We start from the raw sequence: 16150 nt of genomic DNA on the forward strand, positions 1-16150 counted from the left end.
ACATTCTGCGCTTGTGGGATGAAACGACCCCTATCATCGTGTTCAACCCTAGATACGGCTGGGATATAAACCCCTTCATCATAACTGATAATGCCGACTGCGTTAATTAATTGTTTTATCGGTTCCGGAGCAATTGTTACTGTCTGCACAACATGCAGCAGATCTGCATGACTTGATAATTATACACTAAATCAGTGTCTCGGGCCGGCAGCGGGTAAGAAGTCTTTAAACTTTGCAACTTTGCTTCTAATGCAGCTAAAAACACGCGATATTACGCGTAAACACTTGGCACCACAATTTCGTGGTAAGACACAGCAATGAAGTTAAGGTGACACAAACCAAAACCAATTCCTCGTGTTGTAATAGTAAGCGCACAGAGTACTTTTATATATATAGGTATAGAGGCTTTACTCGGCGGGTTCAGGAGGAAAGTGATTGACAGCGCCATCTGTATCTACAAACTTGCAACTTTCCTGCGATGTATATAACTATAGATCTACTATCATTCCTGCTTTGAGCCTTGTTTGTACTAAGTTTTGTTAATTTATTTATTAATCCCGTAATTTACTCATAGTCAATGGAGAATACGTTTACTAAATTGACTGAGTAAATTACCTAACGGATTAATAAATAAATTAACAAAACTCAACTGTATTCAAATTAGGATGCAGAAAATAAAACCATATATTATGATAATCAAAATAGTTTATTTCTCACCACAAACAGTTACATGATTAAAACTAATTAAAAATTTTGGATACAATTTTGGTCATACATTAATCTTATGTTTTATCTTGCCAACTTAACTTAGAATGATAAGTTGACATGGGACGAATACTAGCGTCCTATGTCAACTCATCATAGAATATTAATTAAGACTCCGAAAAATTCTCCCACCTTTGAAATTTAGCATTTATGATGAAATTAGGTGCAGATTACAAGAAGTTAGTAGTAAAAAAAGATCACACTGAAACACGTTCTGTTTAAATTATGTACGAATGTATCATTTCGAAAGGAATCTCACAATTTTTCGATTTCAGAGAAACTTCCAAATTTCATTTATGCGTTATTACTTTTACTGAACAATAAGGTCTGCTAATTATTGTTATTAATTGTATTTTAATATCCTGATTACATAGCTTTGTTTATTATTAATGCATTCTTGATAATTCTCTTTTATATAAAATAAGACTGATAGTTCAGTAGAAGTTACAGCGTGAAAGTGAAATTAGAATTTCATTGTCTACAATTTAAAAGAGTTGGATTCATATAAATAACTATACTAAGTAGGTAGTACATTCGTATATAATTATACAGAAAGTATAATTATATACGAATCACTGTGAGGATTTTTCAACAATCAGTAACAAACAACTTAAAAAATAACTAACAACTAATAAAGAAATGGTAATAATATCCCCTAATTTTATCAATGCCAAATTACATAGGCGGGAGGGTTTTGGTAACTTAAGCCCCGTTGATTGGACTATTTAGGCTGGTTTTAGAGTCATGCTGATGGTCCACAGTGACAAGCCAGTACGCTCAGCGCTGGCGACCGATCGATGTCATTCTCAAATATTCAAAGCCATAGCTCTATACATGTATGTCGGAGAGGCCACCGGATGGCGAGTGGTTATCTCGACCATGGAGATGATCTAGTACAAATCCCCCTCATATCAACTGAATTAACTCCAAGTGGACTTTGTCGATGATACGGAAATTGAAGCAACTCATGGGATGCGAACAGATGGTAATGCGTTTGCTTGAAAGGTACCTTAATTATGTTTTTTATTACATATACTGGCCGTTTACACACTAGCGAAGGAAAACAAAGAGTTGTGTTCAAAATTGGTAAGTTCACTTGAGGTTGATACGAGGGAGATCCGTACCATTACAAAATCTACATTACTACTCGCCAACCTGTTCAAGTGTTCATGTGCCATAGCTTTAACTAAAGCGCTTCATAAGCTACCATACATATTGACTTGTCAACGCAGACCGTCAGCACACTGTAAAACCAGCCATAAAATTAGATTTTCTAATACATAACCAGAAAGGAGAATGCTCACGCATCATTGAAAAAAAAACCCAGCTTCGGCAGAAAGGAGTTGTATTTCAAATTAACAATAATGTAGTGTGATAAAATAATAACCGGTTACGATCGTGATCCTTACTGGCAAACATAAAAAAATGCAATTTTGTTGTCTATTTTAAAAGTAGTATGTTCCCCGATTTCTCAAAGACGCCTGGACTGATGAGGAAAATTCGTTTTGTCTGAAAGGGTATACTTTCCAGGTGGTCTCATTATTAAAAAATATCCTTTTTTTTTGGAGGCATTGGGTCATTTCTCAAATACGCCTGGACCGATGTTGAATTTCTTTTTTCTGACCTGTTTATTAAGAAAAGTATACCCCTTCAAAATAAAAAAAAGGAATTAGGAAAGTTCTTTGAATAATAGGGAAACATACTACTACTACGAAATACTTTTTTTATGGACAACTGGATAACAAAATTGGAAATTTTTATATGTTTGCCAGGAATCACGATCATACCCGGTTATTATTTTATTACACAATATTATTATTAATCTATAGTACAATTCGTTTCTGCCAAAGTTGATTTTTTTTTGAGCACCCTCCTTTGACATTATTCTAATAATTGCATTACATTGTTGGTACAATGCATTATTATAATAATGTCAAATTTTCCTCTTAAAACATCTTTTAAAATATTTTTGTGCTTTGCACTGCATTGCATCCTCATCGCTGTCTATATTTTTTTTGCCCGTTAAAATTTTATTTATATTTTTACAATATGTAAATAAAAAAAATCGACTAACTAAATTAATTAAAAAGTCTATTAATTTTTCTTTGTGTTCAGAGCATGTCATAAAATTAAAGTCTAAAAATAAAAGAATTATCGTTTTTATATTTTCCCTTAGAAATTTTTGTTTTAAATTAGTAGATATTATTGTATTTATTATATCTTGCATGTTGGATATTGATTCCAAAAATGCTGGGCTTGGGGTGGAAAGCCAACGACGATTGGCAAATTCTTTTCTTTGTATAAAATCATTTTCAATTTCACTATAGAGATTATTACCCTTACAAACCTCACAAGACCTAAATATTTTATTTTTCGTCTTTTTTAAAAAATATCCCGATACATACTGTAGAGGCCCCATTATTTGGGGCTGACTTTTTTCCTCTAAAGGTGTAAGGGTAATCTCGTTAACAATGTCTAAAGACATATCACCAGTAGTCGTAGGTTCCTTATTTTTAGTAACGATGAGGGCATGTAGTGCATTGCATTGATCTTCTTCACAATTTGCTCCAGGGGCATGGACACTGGATAGGTTATTGACTAATAACGTTGTTAATGCTGATTGAAATCTTTCAGGTGTTGGATTTGTGTTACGGCACCCATGGCTTCTTATAGCCCCAAAGAAATTTTCGATTGGGTCTTGGTTTAGGTGCCGCATCCATATAGATGTAACATTGTAGTCAATGGCTAACATTTTAACTAATGTTTCTATGCCTTCCAGTGTCCATACCCAATTATTAATGGTAGGTACATTAGCAATTTTGTTTTCATCTGTGATAAATTTCATGGATTTTAAAACTTTTTTTGCTTCTCTCCAAAATTCGTGATGTTTGGAATTGGGTGTTACAGGTCCTAGGAGTGGTTTTGCATACCTATTTTTGACAAAGCTGCCATTCACAGAGTCAAAAAGATTATCAAAAAAAAGTAGTACATCTGCAGTCTCCTTACATTCGTCTGGAAGGATTCCGTTATCTGTAAAACAATAACAATTCAATATTAGAATTTAGATCATTTATGCTTTAAAATGTCTGTGCACCTAATGTACATGTTATGTGTATGCTTTGGGATATGTGTTTGCATAGTGGTGTACCATTAAACCTACATTTTAATTTAAAGAGTAACTGAACCCAGGTAATTGCAATAACCAATATTTTGAAATATAATGGAAATATTTAAATTCCGGCAGATATTTAATCTAATATTGTTGCACTAAGTTTAGTTGGCCATTACAAAAAAAACATCTCTTGATCTTACCTGCAAGGTATCCCATAGTAGAAGAGACAGATCTACTGAACACTTGACTGGCGTATTTCACTTTCATCTTCGTCCTAGTCGGATCAACGTGGCTATCAGTTAACTTAGGCACTAATCGTATTCCTTTATATGCAGGATTTTCTTGATGTAGTTTTATAATGTGATCCCACTTAGCCGTCTTTTCTTTATCTGTTTTATACCTTAAATTTTTCTGTAATAGGTTGTTCCTTATTCCTTTTAATAAATGCGGGGGATCATACAGTGGAACAATTTTTTTATCATTAATTATAATTATTTTTGTTTCTTCTCTGACTTCTTTTCCACTTCTCAGCATATGTACCCTGCTTTCATGTAAAAGAATATTTAAGGCATGTCTATTATTAGTGCCTTGGTCACACACTGTAGCCACTACGTTGAACCCAGTTTCTTGTAGATTTTGTATGATCGTTTTGATTTGTAAAGCCAGCTCTGGGCCTTTAGTGGCCGCCTGTGCAAATGTATAAGCAACAGGTTGCTTATACTTTCTTATCAGACCCCTGATCATAAAAACCTGTGCATGGTCTGCGAATTCTTGTTTTGTCTCGCGTCCATTGTTCACAAAACCTATCACCAAATCTTTTCTCTCATTATAAGTTAAATTAGGCTTCAGAGACATTTCATCGAACATTAGTATGCAGAGTCTGTCTGCTGGTTTCATTTTATTTGCTCTTTTTTTCAGCTGTTCAAATATATTATTATTGATACCAGGCTTTATATTGGCTTGGTTCAAAAATGTATTTAGTATTTGCTGTGAAGGCAAAACCAACATTCTTCGCAGAAATCGATAGCCTTTGGGGCTTTGCTTCAGCATTGCCAAAGCCAATATTTTTTCTTCAGTAGAAAATCTTCTGCCTTGTTCTTTCTTTTTAGACTCTCTAAACTGCAACATGGTTAAAAGTTTAGCAGCACTTGGCATATTGTTAATAGTAGCTATAAAGTTGCTATTCTTCATAAAATTTTTGGCTGCTTTTAATTGCAGGGATTGTTTCTGTGCTCTGTTCCGACACTTCGATAACTTAATCCTAATGTTTACCAATTTTTGGTATAAGGATCGCTCATTTTTGGTCATTTTCTTATGAGTCACTACTTTTTTAGCAGTGTTTGGACCTGCAAATAAAATTAAGCTTTTAAAAACATGCTACCTTAGCTATTATTATATTAAAGAAATTATTTAAACAGAAGTACTGTCCAGCAGATCAAATGTATAAACACTGCTGTGCCCCATGGCTTCAACCATTAAGAGTTGTAGAGTGAAAGATAAAGGCAGTGGAAATGAACATAGTACTCTATCTTTAGGTTTCTATTTCTTTTTTCTTTAAAATTTAAGTAAGGGCCACTCACCATATTTATCCTCCAATTTGTATTCTTGTATTTCAAGATTCTCAACAACTGTATCAGGTTCAACAGTAGCTGGAAAACGAAAGTTATAATTAAGTAAGTTTATAGTTTTAAAACTATATAATTATGTACTTTTATAATATTTTTGCATAATGTGTTTTTGCTGCTGAACTGTTATATGTATAGTAAAACCTAAAATTTGCAATTAGCTAAATAGTAAGAAAAATTTGGATTATATTTAGATACCAACCTGGTGCTGGTGCTTCATTTTCTTTTAATGGTTTTTGGGAATCTTGAAGTGATAGTGGTCCTGAAACAAACACAATAGGAAAATTGTTATAAATGAATTTTATGTTGCTGCTTGCTGTTGCATGAAATAAATTTGCATTAAATTAAATATATATCTGCTCTTAAAATAATTCTTAGAGCAGTTTGAAAATTAAAAATGCTTTCCTGTAAACATCAACTTTTCTGTCAGTTTGTGTGTAGGGACCGATATATATATAACAGGCATTTATCCTTTAAATGCCAATTTATAGAAAAACTTATTCAGATAGTTACTTTAAATCAAAATTGAAGTGTATGGCTAAGAAATACATATTTTTTTGCATGTATTGCTTTTGCTTGGCTAACTAGGTAGCCAGGAACTGATAGCATGGGCTTAAACCAAGTTATTACCAGCTGGGTTAAAAGTTGTAGAGGTTATAGTAAAACAAAACATGCAAAAATAATATATGCACTTACGAATACATAGTATTACTTTGGCTGAGCATTATTTCAGTCACTGTAGCAGTTCTGGTCAAATTACAAGTGTAAAATAGACATGCTAAGTAACATTATCTCCTTAAATCTTCTTGAAGTGTTGACACATCAGTTATAATGTTATAAAACATTGTGTAACATGACAATATTTTGTTACAATTTACATACTTTTGAAGATTTTCTCACAAAACAACTTGAAACTTTCAGACAACAAGTGTTATGAAACATTCTATAAGATTATAGAATGTTTCATTTTCATTACACAACTGCTGTGTTAGCACCTTTATGTGAAGTTTAGGTGTAGGTACTGACCTTTTGAAGTAGAAGGTAAATTTTCAACTTCCCTCAATGGTTTTCTATCAGTGCAGATAAATTTTGATAAAGGTCCTGCAAAAATAATATAGACAATTTTAATAAGTTCAAAATCTCGTTTTGTTTCTACCAAAGTGTAGAAACGAAAGAAACAACCTCTCTGTTGTAAAAAATAATGTTGAATAACACATTGAATTAATTCAAGAACAAACTGAATAATATCTCTAAATCCTAAGGGTAATAAATATTATCTTCCATTCCAAATTCTAATTCAAATTTCCTGAAATGAACAGGTTAATTCTGATGAAACTTTCTAAATTATAGTAATGTTTTACTAGATACAATACATGCAACATTTATTTTCAATTTAATGTTATATTATGACAATAACATAAGGTGCCATAATTATTATGACACATTAAAAGCCTATAGCTACTAAAATATATACTTAGCTACTATAGATTTAATAGACAATTATATAGCTACATAGTTTACCAACCTGGCATATGTAATGTTGGAACAGCTATGTTAGAAATTTTGTTGTAACGGCAACAATATTTCTCTTCGAAATGAGCATGACAAACTCGACGAAGTTTATAAATATTTTCATTGCTCAGACTCAAAATTTCTCCTCCAATAGCATGAACCCATGTTCGGAAACGAGCAATGTCCTTATCAGGGTTTGGAAACCAATGAAGAACTCTGTAAGAGCCTGCAAAAAAGGAGTTTAAGCATTACATTTATAGAAAAAAAACTTGTGACAGACCTATGATATAGAATTACTTCAATTATTATTTTTAAGAGCATCTTCTCCATTATATTTATCTTTAAGACAGTTTAAATGCATAGAGACTATTTGTGTACTTTTCATTATATTATGTTGCAGGCATATTTCTATGTACATACCCCACTTTCTTAATAAACCCCCTTTCTTAATAAAAAATAATGACGTCCAGAGAAGTTTCAAGCTCATGTAATGCAAAAATAATAATACATGAGCTTGAAACAAATATTTATAAGAGCCCTTGGTCAGTGGGTTGTTATGCTCGTCAGGGCCACACCTCATGTTCACATTGTGGAATGCAATAAATGTATTGAGTATTGAAATAAGCCTGTCTGTACGCGCATTACTTTCAAAAGGCCATGTTTTACTTTCAAATTGCACCAGTGCAAAGACAGGGCGTATGAACTGGTTTGGTATCAGGTTTGAAACAGTCTGGTTACGTACCTTCGACTTCCACACACTGAGGAACACAACAACGTTTACTAGACATGGTAATGTCACTTAGAAGCACTATAGTCTCAGAGTCTCTATCTCGAAAAATACTAGAACAAACACTCGACGCTAATCGTGAGGAGCAAGGGCTCAACTCAACGAATTCACGGAGAAGCACTAGTTTGATGAAAACACTCGACGTAAACCCAAGGAGCAGTGGCTCAACTTGAAGAATTACGGAGATTCGGAGAAGCACTAGGTTATAAATTGATGAATTTATCAACAAAAACAACCGGCACTAACGACAGACAGACCGCCATTGATTGTTGACAGCTTGTTTCATTACTGCAAGTAAAAAGTACAAAATAACTACTACGACGCGAATTTTGTTAATTATTTAGATCAAGTTTTTACTGTTTTAAATTAAATTAAAATTATGGCAGTTTTTATAATTTATTTGTTTAAACTATATCTCAAAATATATACAATGATGATAACATAAAACTACTAAAATTTTTTTTTTTTTTGAATGGTAACATTTAGCATCCACCATACGGATTATAATGATTCAAGAATAAAATGGTCACTTCGTCACTACAGCTGTAATGAACTAAAACCGTACTTTCAACTTAGTCGGCTAACAGCAACAAGCGCCATCTGTATCTACAAACCGGAAATACATGGTTTTATAATACAACAAAATTAAAAAGGCATTCACTGTAGGACTTGTCACTAGATGACGGTGCTCTTTCAATTTGGTATCATTACTTTCGCCCAGTTGCACGGTAAAATGTTCTAAGATTGCACAGCCTGAGTAAGCGTTATAGACTTTAGATTGTGATTTTCACCGAGCAGAGTCAGGTCATCACCTAACTTCGCTCTTGGATGCAACGTAGACTTTATCATTTCATCGATTTTAATAGTAGTTTTTGCACCTCCGGTTCGTCGTTTATTTTCAACCCTTGCTGTTTGAAACCCCTGCCTAGAACGTGTTTGACCACGCTCTCTCCTAGGTGGACGCGTCGTTCCTCTACAAGTTTCCATAACTTTCGTTTTATTAAAATCGATTAAGTAATATTTACAAAGTTACTTACCCGATAAACCCAATTGTTCACTAATTTTGTCCCATGTATTATTTTTAGCATTTCTGTCACTATAGTGTTTTGACGATACATTATACAAACACTCGTAGCGCTGCACAAAAAAAAATTAACTTCTCCTCGATCTCCATAATGCACGCACCCGCCAAATATACGTCGTTCTCGTGCGCTTGCCAGTGGTAGACTGCGGGAGGGCGCGGGCGGGGCCGCGCGGCGCCTGCGGCTAGTAGATACGTTCCGCTGCGCCTCGCGGCATCTCGCTGCGCAGCGAGGCGTCGCGTCGTCCTGCTACGATTTTAAGATCACAGAACACTATTACTCCTAGCGGAGAAGAACGTCATCTTCATACAAAAATGATAGTTTAAAAGTATGACTACTAGCGCCGCCAGGGGGACCCTTTGGCAACTTAGGCATAGCGCGAAATTTGAAAATGTTTTTGGTGATTTTAATTTCTTCCCCGGCACCAATAATTATTCGATTACAGTCTTCATTACAATAATCAGCCAATACATACTTATTAAATTCTTCTGGTATTATAATTTCTTCCACATTCTTAAATTGTGTTTTTGGTACGTTCAACGACTTATTTCGGTGTCTGTATAATACTGTTTTTAATTTTTTATAGTCAGGAACATTTCCTGTAAGGTGTAACCCTTTGTCTTTTAAGTTACCCATGTGTTTTTCGAAAATTTTCTGTACTGATCCGTAATTTGAATTTACTTCTTTTTTGCACTCACTTATAGCCATTTGAACTTCATTGTCTTCAAAATGTGGCACGCACTGATCACTGTGTTTATAATCTTTAATTATTGTATTATTGGTATTGTCAATAGTTATATATCCACTACATTTAATACTATTTCTCCTATTTACACAATGCCAAGTACTTGAATTTTTATTTTCTCTGCGTTTAATATATTTATGTCCGGCACGTAATAAAGTTTTTCCACCGCGTCGACTGTCAATAATTATTAAATTTACACCACGTGCACTACTTGACCCAGACATTGCAATAGATAAACTAACAAGCTATCCTGCAAATAGCAAACTAAACCCGGGATAATACTGTCTCTCTCTATTTTCATAAAAACAATAGGGAAGAGCTAGATACGAATTCGAGGAAGGGCTCGTCTCTATTGTTTTACGAAAAAACCGGTTGGTCAGGTAACTACCTGAAGTGAAACGACAATTACCGAGCGTGATTTGTTTAAAAAATAGTATTAATAAATATTATCTTGCTTAACTATAATAGTTAAGAAAAGATATTTTTTATTAATACTATTTTTTTCTTAACGCATTGTATAACTTTTCTTTACAACAGTACCAAAAACTGAAGGGTACCATAGCGGGACTTTTTGATAGGTATTTTAAGAGGGTGCCATACCGGGACCATACCATAGCGGGACTAACCGCACACGCTTGCCAAGTTTGCCAAACAGAAGGAGACGGCGCTATACTAAGAAAAGAGATAGAATTCTTTGCGTCTTGCTTTCTGGTATAGCGTCGTCCCCTTCTGTTTGGCAAACACGGCAAGCGTGTGGTGCCGGGGTTATTATTATTGTGTTTATCAGGAAGAGCTCGTTCTAAAACAAAATTATTAATTCATATTATTAGCGACTTTTCGATAATAATAGGAATCAGTAATTTATTTAGAATGTGCTCATGTTACTTGAAGTTTAAAAACAAAATTAAATAAAAGCATAGAATTAAACGTATATAACTTTATTTAAGTATGTTATTACAGTACACAGTACACGTCGCTTGTTTATGAAGGACTAGATGACCCGTGCCCACTTCGTTGGGCGGTAAACATGCATGATATATTTATAATTTATAGCCTAAAGCACTCACGAATAATGTAACTTTCTACCAGTGAAAAAAAAAAATCGGTTCATTACTTCCGGAGATTACCCCCTACATACAAACAACTTTTGCCTCTTTATAATATTAGTATAGATATAGATTATATATTTTGGATATAATACATATTCAGCTGCATCCGGTTCGACTGGAAGCCAACCCCAACATAATTGGGAAAAAGGCTAGGCAGATGATGATGATTTTGGATATAATACCAAAGACTTAAACGATACTACTACTATATCTTTAATTGTAATTTGTAAGATGTCTTTAATAAAGAGAAATTATAAATATAATACAATACAATCCATTTACATCGAATCCATAAAAGACGAAATTTGTTAGTTAGACAACTCTGCAAATTGAAACTAATATGTTTTGCTGAATTAAATTTTTTTCAAACATATGAAGACTGTATTAGCAATTTGTTACAAAATAACTCAAACTCAGATTGATAATTCGTTACGCAATTAGGATGCAGTGTTCTAATTAGTACTCGAACAACAAAATTGGTACATTAGAAGTTTTCGAGAAAATCGTCGCTTTCCTCAAACCTTCATTACCATCATTACAATTATCATTTGTTCTTTAATATATTTATTTTCTTTTGTAGGCTAGCTTGCGCAGTACTTTCAGCAAACATCCTGTTTTGTACATTACAGAATCTGTTAATGCTTATGTAAAATATTGCATTTATTATATTTGTTACATTTTGTTCTTTATGTTCCCTACATCTGTCTAGAAAATCAAAATTAATATTTTTTTGCAGTAATTCTCTAATGCAATCTTTGACATTCCTCTTATGTGCATTTTTATTTAAATAATCATACATGATTGTTGCACTTTTTTCTACACATTCAACCATTTTTATGTTTGCATATTTAAGACATCGTTTGTCATGTTCATATTCTTTAAATATAGAAAACAAATGGCACACAGTATCCGTAGAGGAGGTCAAAGATTGTAGGCATGATTCACAATTTGTTTCCATTCTCTTAATTATATAACCACAAACATAGGCGCATGCCTGCATCTCCCCAGTATTTTCGTCCATCCATTCATCCATTTGATCCATGGATAAACTGCAACAATCCGCCTCATTGCTTACTGCTGATGGACGGCCTACGTCAGGTTTGGCATTGTGGGTCAAAAATAAATTTAAATTATCAAGAATGATAGCATCATCGGTCTCACAATTTGCTGCTGAGCTTGGTGCCGACAAATTTGAAATGATTCCTGTTTTTAAAGCTGCAACAAATTGTGAGACTGTTGGGTTGCAATTAGATCCACAATTACTCCTGACACACCCAAAACAATTCTCCAAGGCATCTTGTTGCAGTCTCCTGGTGGATAAACTCCCAATTTCGGGGTATTTTAACTTTAAATTCCGCCATATTCTTTCTACTCCCGCCATGGTTTGGATCCATCCATCCAGTGACGGAGCCCTCGACTTTGCACCAATAAACTGACAGTTCTTAAAAAATAATTTCATTTCTTTGAAATATGCAAAATGAGGGCTCCGGTCTGAAATATTTCTCAAATATTTTTTGCCTCTTTTTAAACTTGGAGAGTCCGCATTTAAGCTCTCAAACAATTGGTCGATTTTGTTTAGTAGGTTGACTGTAGCAAGTGCTTCTGTTGGCAGCTCTCCTGTAAAAATAGAAACATTTTTATTTTTTATGTAAGTAATATTATTTGAAAATAATGTTAAAGAGTTTTTATGAACAATAATAATTATAATTGCAATAAACAACTGACTTTTGAAAAAATCAAAATGACTGTGTGATAGTATTGTTAAAAACTAAGTAGTTATGAGACAATAAAATTATAGAACTCCTATATTTTTAAGCTTGAAGCACAAAGTCAAATCCTAGCAATGGGAATATTAATAGGCAGGAGACGATTTTGAGCTGATATTTTTTAACATATGATATCAACATACCTAGGGTAATTTTTGCATACATTCCAGCGGACACTGTATGACTCAAAACCTGCGCGGCTAATTTCACTTTCATTTTTTGTTTATTATTCGGACTTAAGTGGCTCTTGGTTAGGGCAGGCGCAAACACGAAAAATGGGTTGTTGTTATCCAATACAAAAAATTCTTCAATGTGATTCCACTTCGCGATATCTGAAAAAGACGTAAGTAATATTAGTTTTATCTGCATTAGTAGTGGGTCAAAATCAACTACTAACTTTTTCAATGTTACAAGATAAAAAGGGTCTTGACAGACAGACAGACGCGTAGATGGACAGATGGACAGACGGACATCAAAGTGATCCTTTAAGCGTTCCAATTTTACGTTTTGAGGTATGAAACTCCAAAAAGAGAATTTCCTGGTGGTAATATACCATAGAAAAGTATAAAATTTAAAGATATTATTACCTGCGATTTGTCTTCCATTGCATTCAACATTACTGCTGCATTTAATGTTGTATTTTAGAAATAAATTTCTAAAACATTTGAGAAGATGGGGTGTATCATATAGAGCAACAATTTCATGCTCTTCAAATTTAAAATATGGTTGTTCAACAGATGCCCCTAGTTGTGTAAGTGCTCTTCTATTTACCCCATCCATATCACAAACAGTTGCAGCAATTATGATGCCCGCATGAAAACAAGCATGGAGGACCTGTAACAAGAAAATTTAGTTGGTTAATAATATATTTAGTAGGAAAATTCAATAATTTTTATCCATATTGATTGATATGTAGAGGATCTTTTCATAGCGTACACTGAGCAAACAAGTATGCAATGTATTTCACACACATAGTGCATACACAAGTATGCATGCATTACTGGATGATGATCAGTTCATAAAAAACTATGTATATTTTACTACCTACATATAAACAAACACCACGCCACGGTAACTTTAGCACTATACAATTTTATCAGTTCCTGGCTGTAGCTGACTAGATATTTAAAAACAATATTATGTTAAACATGTAAATACATAAAAATAATTTCAATACAATAACATACCTCTTTGATCAAGATCATTAATCTGTCTGCAGTAACATGATCTCCTGACAAATAATATGCCACTGGCTGTTTAATTTTTTTCCTGATACATAAAATCATGAATACTAGAGCATGACTTGCTACTTGTGGATCTCGCCCATGGTCTCCTCCATGATCTTGAAATCCGTCAATTTGATCAGATTTTGAATTGTAGTTCAAATTTTTTCTGATCGACATTTCATCAAACAACAAACTGTACTCATTGTCTAGTGGATTGTTATTGACAGCTATTCCTTTCACAACATCAAAAAGATGATTGTTGATGCCAGGTTTTAAAGGAAGCTTATTTAACAAGTTTTTGAGTGTTGTTTGACATGGTAAACAAAACAGACGTCGTAGTAGTCTGTAAGTGGCAGGTGACCTTTTGTATAGCCTTAAAGCGAGAATTTTTTGATGCAAATTCCATCGGCGTCCTCTTGTTTTTCTCTTGCAATTTAACAATTGCCCTTGTAATAAAACAGCAAAAGAACTAGTCAGGTCAGTTGACAACTCTTGTACTGCATCATCATCAATGAGAGCCTCCAAAATCTTTTGTGTTTTCAGCTTTTTAATTCGTTTTTGTAGGCTGCAAATTTTGCGTAAGTTTCTTCGGCACTTGTTCATGAGTCGCTTTTCTCGAGTAGTTTTTTCAATGGATTTAACCTAAAACAAAAAATAGAGGAATCTAAATTAAGTATGAACATAAATTATTATTCACAATTTTAGCAACAGTAGAACTGCCATTTTTTCACTTTTTCATTAGTCTATTTTCAGCATGTAAGTAGTTATTGAAATAAATTAAAATAATTAAAAAAATGAAAAACACGACTGCTTAATAACAAGTAAAAAGTAAAAAACAAGTTGTATACAAAGCGAAATGTCACTCGTTTACTCCCTGACTAAACAGAAATAAAATTCTCATTGCTGTCGGGGGACCATTTTGTGAAACACTATTTGATCTGAGAGTTGACTGCATTGATAATTTTATTTACCTGTTTAGTCAGTTATTAAATGAGTGACATTTCGCTTTGTATACAACTTGTTTTTCTACTTTTTAGTTAGTATTAGGCAGGCAGTCGTAATTTTTATTAAATTATTTAATTTTAATTTATACATTTTAATGACAAGTTTTATTATTTTTGGAATGTGCTCATCAAGGCCTTCAATTTGATACTCGTATTGTAATAATAAAAGATTTTTTTTTTTACATTTGTGATTGGTGCCATGCTGCCAACAAAAAGATTTCTTTAAAAAAATATAGCCAGTGTCACTCGGGATGATGTAAGGATTCCAACGATACCACATACATACAAATCTGTCCAGGCATTTAACAGTTACGGTGGAATAAATAAACTCACATACATATTAACAAACAAACATACATACACACATATATGAACCCTGAAAACATAACACTCCTTTTTTGAGACAGTCGTGTAAAAACAGGGCCTCAAGTCTGCTATTACAATAGTGTCAGAATGGTCTATCATTGATTTCAAAATTGTTGATTTTGACAAGTTTGGTAATCTACTATTATAATGGTGTCATTATGACTTTCCAATGGTCAACCACTGACATTCCATTGAAAGAAATGGCTTAGAATGGTAATCTCGTACATAATGACAAATGAATGACTGACGTATGGGGTAATCTGCTAAAATTTTGACAGTTCCTTTGATCATTGACCTACCATTGGATCGTCATTGTGCAGTCATTGCTTATAATAGCTCGGTTGTCGAAAAGAGTTTGTTATCTATCGTGTTTGTATTGTACTTTGTGAAATATTGAGTGGAGAAATGTATTCACTACGAGCAAATATTCTCGAGCTAGCCGCAGTGGATGCTAGAGAAAGAAGACGGGCGGAATGCAAAAGACGTCGTCGAGCCCGTCGCTTGACGAGAATTAGTACAAACCCCTTTATTGATATTTCCGAGGCGGAATTTGTAAAAACGTTTCGCCTTGGAAAGGACTCAGTAAGGGGGTTAATTGAAGAACTCATTCCCCTTATGGCCAGACCGCGTCGAAACGATAGCATATCGGCAGAAATGAAGGTTAGTAATCTGAATTTGATTTTCATTGATTTATTGTTCTGTAGCTATAAACACGAAATAGTTGATTTGTTATATTTTTTATTGCAGATTCTAATAGCACTTGCATTTTATGCATCAGGGTCCTATCAAACTTTGATTGGACAGAGTGCCCTCCATAATGTTGCACAAATTACTGTGTCAAGATCAATTAATGAAGTGACAAAGGCACTCAATAAAATATACCACAAATATATTAAATGGCCTACACAATGTGATGAAAGGAATATTATAAAGGCCAAGTGAGAAATTAAATATACCCTGATGTTTTGTTTGTATTGCCTGTTGTACCTTATCAGAATTACTTAGTTAAAAAGTTTTCAGGTTCTATCAGAAATTTAAATTTCCTGGCGTC

General features: G+C 33.6%; 1 protein-coding gene across 1 annotated transcript; it reads right to left on the minus strand.

The window, feature by feature from the left end:
- Window positions 1–687: 687 nt before the first annotated feature.
- Window positions 688–8551, minus strand: LOC149899976 (uncharacterized). Its single transcript, XM_090112980.1, has 7 exons — window positions 7757–8551; window positions 7028–7240; window positions 6529–6603; window positions 5705–5764; window positions 5458–5526; window positions 4815–5223; window positions 688–1944 (listed from the first exon to the last, which is right to left on the minus strand). The coding sequence occupies exons 1-7, from the start codon at window positions 7800–7802 to the stop codon at window positions 1809–1811; spliced, it is 1008 nt and encodes a 335-aa protein (XP_089969106.1). The 5' UTR covers window positions 7803–8551; the 3' UTR covers window positions 688–1808.
- Window positions 8552–16150: the final 7599 nt, after the last annotated feature.

The sequence above is a fragment of the Colias eurytheme genome, chromosome 19, assembly GCF_061535395.1.
Source record: "Colias eurytheme isolate Ceu_HAF_F1 chromosome 19, ilColEury1 Martin Lab GWU primary, whole genome shotgun sequence".
NCBI lineage: Eukaryota > Metazoa > Arthropoda > Insecta > Lepidoptera > Pieridae > Colias > Colias eurytheme.

Bases quoted from the DNA above. Each gene is read 5' to 3' on its own strand.
- LOC149899976 (XM_090112980.1), bottom strand. From the start codon at position 7,802: ATGTCTAGTAAACGTTGTTGTGTTCCTCAGTGTGTGGAAGTCGAAG. The intron at 5,765-6,528 runs GTCAGTACCTAC...TGTTTGTTTCAG, and splicing joins TTTACCTTCTACTTCAAAAG to GACCACTATCACTTCAAGAT. The intron at 5,224-5,457 runs GTGAGTGGCCCT...TTTTATTTGCAG, and splicing joins CAAATTGGAGGATAAATATG to GTCCAAACACTGCTAAAAAA.